General features: G+C 37.5%; 1 protein-coding gene and 1 long non-coding RNA gene across 2 annotated transcripts; both read left to right on the forward strand.

The window, feature by feature from the left end:
* The first annotated feature begins 361 nt into the window (after window positions 1-361).
* LOC140941686 (uncharacterized) lies at window positions 362-2,440 on the forward strand. Its single transcript, XR_012166494.1, has 3 exons — window positions 362-511; window positions 1,825-2,005; window positions 2,328-2,440. It is a non-coding gene; the product is annotated as an uncharacterized lncRNA (long non-coding RNA).
* A 3,550-nt stretch (window positions 2,441-5,990) lies between these two features.
* Window positions 5,991-8,761, forward strand: LOC140941601 (hemagglutinin/amebocyte aggregation factor-like). The gene is made up of 4 exons (XM_073390621.1): window positions 5,991-6,331; window positions 6,823-7,045; window positions 7,750-7,902; window positions 8,561-8,761. Exons 1-4 carry the CDS (start codon window positions 6,139-6,141, stop codon window positions 8,613-8,615), a joined length of 624 nt encoding a protein of 207 aa, XP_073246722.1. The 5' UTR covers window positions 5,991-6,138; the 3' UTR covers window positions 8,616-8,761.
* The last annotated feature ends 281 nt before the right edge of the window (window positions 8,762-9,042 follow it).

Consider the following 9,042-nt stretch of genomic DNA (forward strand, 5'->3'; position numbering starts at 1 on the left):
TTCTTTTCTTTTGGTATCAGAGAGGAAGGCAAGTTTATTTCTTGAGGCACACAATAGCAGTCTGAAGCATATTAAAATATATTTGCATATTACCTTATGTTGCTCAGAAGAAGAAGGAGAAGACATTCAAGATCCTGTTCTAGCTTTCTTTCGTAACTATTTCACAGTTCTCCATTTTCGTCATTCTTTTTTTTTCGCTGAAAATCTCTTTTGTCGCTTTAGATCAAGGGCCCGTCAATTAACTTATAATTTCAATACCTTTTAGTGTCGAGAAATGTCAGTGCATTACTTCGAATTCACGCATAATAATAGAGACTGAAGTAGTAAATTGTATTTGCATATTTTTGTTTGCTAAGTAGGGGATGCCGGAGAATGTCATTCATTTTTAACAACTTCCTTTTGTAGCTAAACAAATACCGTACCATTTTCGACTATTTTTAATGTTAAAAATTTATATTGTTGAAGTGTTGTTGGTACGTACTTTTGACCTCAAGCATCGCTGAAAACACTGGTAAGATTGTTTTATATATCGCTTTAAATTGATTTATATATGACGTGTCAAAAATGAACGGAGAGCTAACTATTCCCTAAATCGGTTTGTCGGCGGCATTAGCCTTCATTCTGTAAAATTATTATTTGCTGTAAAAACACAGCGTACGTTGCGCTTACTTTTACTTTAACTAGCGCAATGAAAGGTTCGCAGCGCTAGCGTTTACCACTTTTCATCCGGTTTGTATAAGAATTTGGCGACATGATCGAAAAATAATAACAATAAAAAACATTTTTCAATTAATTCAAATGCGAGCTATGATGAGGGTATTTTAATTGTCATATGTTAAATGATAGAAGTAATTTCGTGTGAAATGATGCTGCATGAACTCAGTCTAATCAGAGAGAGTTTTTATGAAAAAAACAGCTGTATAACTCATTATGGAAATTAAACAGTCTTCACTATGTATAATTAAAACCTCTATCAGTTTTTGATCAGGTTGATTACATCAGTTGAACATCGCAAAAAGTATTTTACTCTAGATCTCTTGGAACGGAATTAAAATTTCACATGATTCCGTCTTGACACTGAGAAATTTAGATTACCGATTACAGCCACAGCATCATCCCTGTCTGATGTGTAAGGTATAGTAAGTACGGTTGTAGGCTACAAAATCAACGTGTTTTTACCTGAGCGGCCAATCGCAGTCAGTGCCGGTAAAAATATTTTGACCTTTAGCGCTGAAAAAAGTTGCGGAGTACTTTTAATTTTCTACGCCAAAATTCACCAATTGCAGTCTTTTTTTCTGCTCAATAACAAAGGTAGGTTCATTAACTGAAGGTGGGTAAAGTGATTGTGGGCCAAATTGAGAACTATCAAAAATGCCCGCCAGCGCTCCCAAGTTAATGGGGACCTTATAAGATCCAACGACTGCAACGGCACCTGGAAAACCGTATAAAAAGGAATCGGTTTAATCGAGCAAAACAACAATTTTACACGTACAGCATACTTTTTTGGTACATTTCTTTGCCATCACTAAATGACTACTAAGAATACGGCGTGAATAATACCGATTGGGGAATTCAAGTCAGTTCATAAAGGTCTTGATCAAATAAGCGACGACGAAATTTTCTTTACATTTCTGAACTTGGATATGGTTAGAAAAGTTCGCTTGCCTTTGAAAAGTTAATTGGGTAGTAATCAAAGAATGCCAACTCACCTTTTAAGCCACATTTTCGCCGCCGTCGCCGCACGGCACAGATCTTAATGTCCCTTTTGGTTTTCAACCGAGCGGAGACAGAAAATACATTCATTATCCTTTTTTGTTCACGCAGACAACCATGAGAGGAAAGACAATGTGGAAATTTCTTCTGCTGATGATGCTTCTTGACCTGCTTTTTCATACTGCGGAACCTCTTATTAAAATTAAGAGAAGACGAAGAAGCCGGAGAAGACGAAGAAGCTGGGGATTTGGTCGTGACACCCCAGCTGAACATGAACATGGCGGCAAGATGAGTGAGTACTTAAAGTCGCTGTTCAATCATGACGGTTCATTTGTAATCTCAAGGCGGTTTAACGATCAAAATCAGAAAAGAAAACCTACAATATATTGAGCGAGCTTATTTTTCTACATTATATAACAATTATATTTTTCCCAACAACAGGGCTTCAGTTTGTTCCAGTCTCATTTTTACTCCCTGTTTTCAAAGAACTCCTGAATTACGCCAATGAACATGATTCATTTGGTTAATCTGATATTCAAAACATCATTTACCAAGCTAGGGGCTTAAATAAGGAATTATTTCTTAGACTAATTTTTATTGTTTTATATTTTAAGGTGATCAAACAGAGTGGAATCAAGTGGAGAACTTGTCTGTTGAACAAGATTGAAGTTCGAGAAACAAGCAAACTGTTTTGGGAAAGGAAAATAAATGAATAAAATGAAAGTAATCAGGTTGAGGTTCATTGTAAATTACCGCGGATCGTAAAAATATTAAATCTGGCAATTGATTAGGCCACCCTAATAAGCATTTTGACGCCTCGGAATCGAAATGTGCCATGAGATTTAAGTTTGATCGCAGGCACCCTTCACTACCGGTATTCTAAGACAACTTAATTTACAATTGATACACGATCTAATTCCATTACATTTGTTTTACAAGTGTTAAAGCGAAAGAAATTTGCGTTTACGACTTAAGTATATTTAAAACACTGATAAGATTCTGTTGTTTCTTCATACAATACACTACAAAATTAAGCTCATGAATTCTTAAAAGGGAACATAGTAAAGTTTGAAGGTTTTAATTATCGTGAAAAATGCGATGAGAAAATTAGCCCAAAATTTATGATTTCCTCATTGGTTCGATTCTCAATAAACAACTTGTTCATTATTTGCCCGTCAATCGCTGTCCTAGTACGTACGCCATATATCCGGTACGTAACGCTAGCAAAAAAAAAAATACTAATGAAAAATTACATCTTCCTCTCCAACAAAGATGCCTTCTAAGCGTTATATCAAATGTTTTAATAGAACGAAAGAGAATCTTGCAAAACTGTTAGGCTAACAAGTTTTCAAAACCCACAATTGCAATCCGTTTTAACCTTCTTCAACTTTATTCATGCATCCGTGCCTTTAATTTTGTACTTGCCTTGTTATATAGGCGCTCTCTGCTGTTTTTAGCGGCTATTTTCTGTTTCACTCAGTTTGGTGGCAGCCCCTTTAATTTTCCCTTATATAGTCCAAATTAAGGCACAATTTTTCTTGGTTAAATGAATAACGACGGAGCGGCGCGGTGGCCAGCAAGGCGGATAAAGGTTGGGCGGTGAAACGAGCGCTCCGCTCTTCATTTAATGTGTGATGCGAAGTAGGACTGCCACAAGCGCTCTTTCTGCGCTTCTGGTGCGCTTCAATGCCTGCGAAATTTTCCTTTTTGCAAACCGGAAATCCTATTTTCTTTCTGTAATTTCATGCTACAATGTTAAATAGATAAATTCGTTTCATAACAATATCAATAAACAGTTTCATATGTTTGTGTCTTTACGTCTATAAGTCAAACTTGTTGGTCGTATAATGCCAAAATTTGAGTTTAATTTGGAAGTGTTGAATACCTCCTCCTTCCACTTATCACCTAATCGTCTTTCGCCGTTTCGTTTGCAAAAGCTTAACACTTCTTAACCTCAATTTCTACATATGTTAAAGGAGGATAAATTTTATATAACATAACAAAAAATTAGTTTGATATATATTTATATAGTGGCGTTGTACTTCTTCAAACTTTGCTTCTCGGGTGCAACGCGCCATGGCGATTCGCACAATGCATTGTAAATCCGGCAACCGAATGTAAACAAAATTTATTGAAGTTAGCTGTAAGGTTTTTTCTCCGTTTTTCTCTCTAGAACAAAACAAGGTAAACAGAAAAAACTGAGGGAAAACTAATTTTGAAGTTTCGAAAAAACAGAAAGACGTCTGAGATGTTTTCGAGGATGATGGTGATTGAAATTAGTATAATTTTACCTTGCACGAGCTGCACTCATTTATAAAATACACGTCATCTAGTTATGAAACACGATCTGCTGTCTTTTAGTTTTGCCATGGATGACATGGATGAGATTTTCCGTCGTGTTTTAGACAGTACTTAGTTGTTTTTGTTTTGGAATAACATCGACATTGGCGAGTAGCAGAACGAAAATATAATTCAGTGGTAGAGTCATGGAAGTAGTAAGAGACACCCTTTGAAAGAGATGTTTGTCTACTCCAACTAAACCGCCCGCAAAAATAGCAACATTTGCCTCTCGGAGACAGCGTACCAGCACAAAGGAACGAGGAAGAAGTGCAAGAAAACAATTCAAGCCACCATAATTCAGTGACAGCGGCAGTGTCTAATGTACAAACCACATCATATCGCAAGCCCTGACCGAAGTCGAAAACAAGCGACATTTCTAAGCAGAGTCCCAGTCCACTGCATCACACCTTTTTGCTCGGACGCGCTCGTTTCACCGGCCAACCTTTATCCGCCCTGGTGGCCAGAGTTGAATGACTCCTCCAATTAAAATATTTTCAGGGTATCTTTAAGTCGAACCCTTTCACACATTATGTGAAATTTTCACTCTAACTTTTACATTCTGTGACCGAAATCCTATTTTGTTACCATTTAAATAAAACTCTTTGAAAGGACTCCGGCGTAGTACCAGTTATTTCTTAGGATCCAGAGCTGGGAAGGTAACAAAATTTGAATTCTTAAGAGAATTTCAGAGACGAAAAGGTTTAAAATCATCTTTCCTTTAAAATCTGAATGCCTTTAATAACCTAGCCCGTGAGACCAGATGGGTTCTGTTTCATAAGCCGAGAAAACTGTGAAGTGAAAATAATAAAAAAATGTTAAGGGCATACTCTCTTAGGCTATTCAGAATACCCTACAGTCTCAAAGACTCATCTCTTTTGCTAGATATGAGAGATTATATCTATATTATATCTATTCTTTCACGCGGAAACTGACCCGGAAGCAGCTAACTCAAAGTCGTGCCATTTTAATTACGATTATTTGGACCACTCTTTCTAAGGCTTGCATGATTTCGAACTGACAACGGTAGCGATTTTATGCCGTACTGTGTTGTTGCAAAAATCGTCGTTGTTTCAAACCAAATTTTGATGCGATTTCTAATTTGGCGGATACTTTTTACATCAAATGACAGGATGCCCTAGGTGAACCTTTCCATAAAGGCAAGAGAGATCGACTAGGCCACAGATTATTTTTTTCTTGATAAAGCTTAGAATACAGAAATAGTGGCAACTCACGGAAAAAACAAAAAGTTAGAATTGCCCTTTACGTCTCTCGGATAACACGAATGTTTTAGACAAGGATCAAGTGTCAGATAAATAAACACTGAGCCAGCAAGGAAGTAAATAATAGACTCGGCGAGTAAAAGAAGGGAGGCAAACAGAAGAGAAGACTTCCCATTTGCGGTATCGCTGTAACAAACGTGTCTTCAACTTGTTTCTGTTAATAGTAAATAATGAAACAATAGGCCGGGCGGAAATATTGTGATTTATATCATAGAATGAAGGCAATAAATACAGATCAATGCGCACTCTGTTTCACAACCAACTGGAGTAGCTCGAGATTCCTTGATCAAGATATTTTTGGCCGGTTCTTTAATTCCTGTTCAGCTCAATTACTATAAGAGGTGAGTAACTGACTTGATTTACTTTCAAATTCATGTTTTGTCTAACTGGATATATCAGTGACTAAAAGCTGGTTAGTTAAAATTTTCTCGTGATATTACAATTAACAAATATTTATATTGTCTATCTTTGTATTACGAAGTTCATTCATCCAAGTCCTTTTTTCCGTGTGATACTAAGGGAAATCGTAAAATCGTTAGGGACTGGACCATTAGAATTATTATGAGGTGGGAGTGGGAGTTTTCGAGGTGCATGAATTTTTTTCGTTAATATTTCCCTTGCATGAATTTTTTAGGCTAGCCCAGGAATATTTTTTAGGGCTACTCGGCGTACATGATTTTTTTTATTTTCATAAGATTTTCCCTTGCCAGAACATCCCTTAATTGGAGTTAAACTCTATTAGGAAACTAAACGGTGATTGTCTTTTTTCTATAGCTTATTCTCTCTTGTCAGTTTAGAGACGACCATGGACGGAAACAAAATGGCGAAATTTCTGTTGTTGCTGATAGCTGTTGACCTGCTGTTGTTTTCGTCAACTGAGGGTAAACCATGGTGGAAACGTCGACGTTCAAGTCGTAGGCGCTGCTCTTCTTCCAGGCCAGGAGGAGTCGCGTGGGTGAACCAGTGGCAACAACCTTTCTCCTACTATTGCAGTAGCAGTAAGCCAGTTGCTGTACATATAAACTGAGAGAGAGAGAGAATCACTAAATGATTATCCTTTCTTTGACGCTGCTTGCCTGTAAAGATCCAACTCACTCGCTTCCCCTGTATGTAATACACATACCCCGAAGCATTTGCTGCAACTTTTCAACTAGATTCCTGTGTATATACAGTCTTCATCTGTGGATTGGAATATTATTTTTCTCTTTCTTTTCCTTTCTCCCGACAGACAGTTTCGTTTGTTAAGCGAACCTATGATTCTCTCAAGCTCGGACAAAGTGATGGATAAATATTTCAATATTCCTTTATTTTTTTTGCAATCTCGCACTCATTAGCTCTCTGACTAACACACTAATTATGTAGACGCATGCTCTTAAAAGTAAAATAGATGGAATAGAAAGAATAGGATGACAAATTGTCCCGTACAATTGAACAAGTTTTTAACTGCTTTTTATTGGCTTGTTCCATTTCTTGTTTGTGTAATGTTTAGGCTATTTTTTGAACTTTTGGCAAAGTCAGCATCGCAACTGCAAAGAAGACCGCATCCATTACTTCCGATGTGGGTATGGTCCAGCGCCATACAGTGCGAGCAACTGCTTTTGGACATACACTGTAAATAGCTTTGACGGGCCAGTGAACTTCAAATGCCCCTACAATGGCTTCATTACTGGAGTGGCAAGTGATTCTTACAGCGGCCATCACAAAGACCGCACGTAAACATAATTCCACTACTAAAATCCTACGCTTTATCAGAGGGAAGTCGTTACGTCATTTTGCCATGTTAGCAAAGAATTCTGGATCTCAGCAAAACCGTGGTCTTGCAAATATGGCAGAACAAAACGAAAAAAAAGATTGACATGACTTGTGTGAGTTTCCCGTGCATGATTTTGTCACTCAGGATCAAAACGGTAGCCCCCTTTTCTTTCATCTTTCATCGTTTGACAATGTAAATGGCTTTCTTTGAAAAGAAAGATTGAGATCCAGAAATTTTCCTACCATGGTAACGTGACGTCACACTTCTACTTTCAGCTTACAAGTGTTAAATGCACAGTCCAGGAAAATGCAAAGATTTAATTTTATCAACACAGTTGATAAAACCAACTCTTTGTCTGTCTTTCACTCCCTCACCGACGTAGCACCACAGCTTCATTAGAAACTAACCCTTTATTCATCGGTCCAGAGACAAAAGCCATTCACCTTTCTCAGTTCTCCTCTGAAGATGAGAGGTGGTTAAAATTGTCATCACAGTTTAGTTGTTTTGTTTCGTGGTAAAAGCATTTACACTAATACACTGCATGTACAACCCGAAAGTAAGAGCCATTAAGTAACCCAAGGCGGACCTAATAATAGCTTCTGCAAACAATGTCACTATCAGTTGTTCAGTTCATTTTTTTTCTTTCTGGGTTTCCAACGACAGGTTTCGGTTCCGCTGCTGTGATATAAAGGGATATTTAAAGCACAGTTGCCATCACACTCTATATCAGAACAACTGGGACCAGGAATTGAAGTACTCTGTTCCCTATGGATTCTATCTGTCTGGAGTGGAGAGTTATCACGATAACCATCGCGAGTAAGTGTTGAGATAACTTGCATAGTCCCTGGAAGCTAAAGGTGCACAGAATTAAAAAAAAAACCTCTTCTGCAACTACGCCGGGCTCCCACATATTTGTACAAGCTCCAACGCCGCATCACGCGTACCAGGGAAACTGCTGAATTGTGGGATGAATATGTTGAAAGAGAAGCTGAACTTCAGCATGGTTTTTAAAGGATCTTTATCTTTGCAAATACGAAAGACAACCTCAAAATGTTAGTTTAATTAGTATAAACGACGTCAAAGGGGAAGAAACAGAATTTTCTTCGGGTTTGCATAGCCTGAAATACGCACGACAGAGTGTTACTTATTCTTACTAAAAATGTCGACTTAAGCCATAAACTAAAAGCTGTTTGGCGAAGATTTTAAAAGCTTCAACCGTCGAAGAAATGGGTAAATAAGGCCACAACGTGTAGATCTTTAAGTTAAAAACGTTTTTCATAATCGTGGCTTAACGTGTGCACAGTGTTTACATTCTCTCACGCATTCTCTCTCACCAAAAAGGCGGCCAATCAAAGAAAGCCACGACACACTGACAGTTCCTTTAGTTCACCACCACGTCAAATGTTCCACAATTGAAAGTTAATTGCTCGTGAGTGCCCCATTTTACATTTTCATATTAATTTTTTCTATTCAGGGATCGCCGCTGGAAGTTTGAGATTTGCAAAATCACTAAAAGCGTTGGAAAATGAAGACTACTTTCAAGGGAGCAAGCAAGTCTCAGCAAAGAGAAAATTTAAGACTAAACGCTTAGTTAAACTACCTGGGGAAGGTTAAGGTTTAAGGTTAAGGAAAGCTCTCACATTTTTTTTATTTAACTGAAAATATGTCTGTATGGAGATGGATGGGATAATAAATAATTAAAAAGCACTATTGTTGTTATGTTAATGCCTCACTTTCAAATTTGTTGAATAAATTCGAATCAGCCTTTTTCATCAGCTTAGCTCAAAACAGAGAGACGAGAAAGAGCAAAAAGTACTTCAATCTTTTTTTTGGTAGTGAAATGTAAGAAGACAGTATGAAAAATAAGCGGGGTGGTTGCAGCTTGTATTAATTTGGCTGCGGGTTGAGTGATATATGAGAACTGGAACATGTCTTACACAATAAAGTTTTTGTCTA

The sequence above is a fragment of the Porites lutea genome, chromosome 6 (genome assembly GCF_958299795.1).
Source record: "Porites lutea chromosome 6, jaPorLute2.1, whole genome shotgun sequence".
Classification (NCBI taxonomy): domain Eukaryota; kingdom Metazoa; phylum Cnidaria; class Anthozoa; order Scleractinia; family Poritidae; genus Porites; species Porites lutea.

Excerpts from the sequence above, each read along its gene's own strand:
- LOC140941601 (XM_073390621.1), top strand. The coding sequence starts at position 6,139 with ATGGACGGAAACAAAATGGCGAAATTTCTGTTGTTGCTGATAGCTGTT. Across the intron at positions 6,332-6,822 it reads CTCCTACTATTGCAGTAGCA|GCTATTTTTTGAACTTTTGG; the intron begins GTAAGCCAGTTG and ends TGTAATGTTTAG. Across the intron at positions 7,046-7,749 it reads GGCCATCACAAAGACCGCAC|GTTTCGGTTCCGCTGCTGTG; the intron begins GTAAACATAATT and ends TTCCAACGACAG.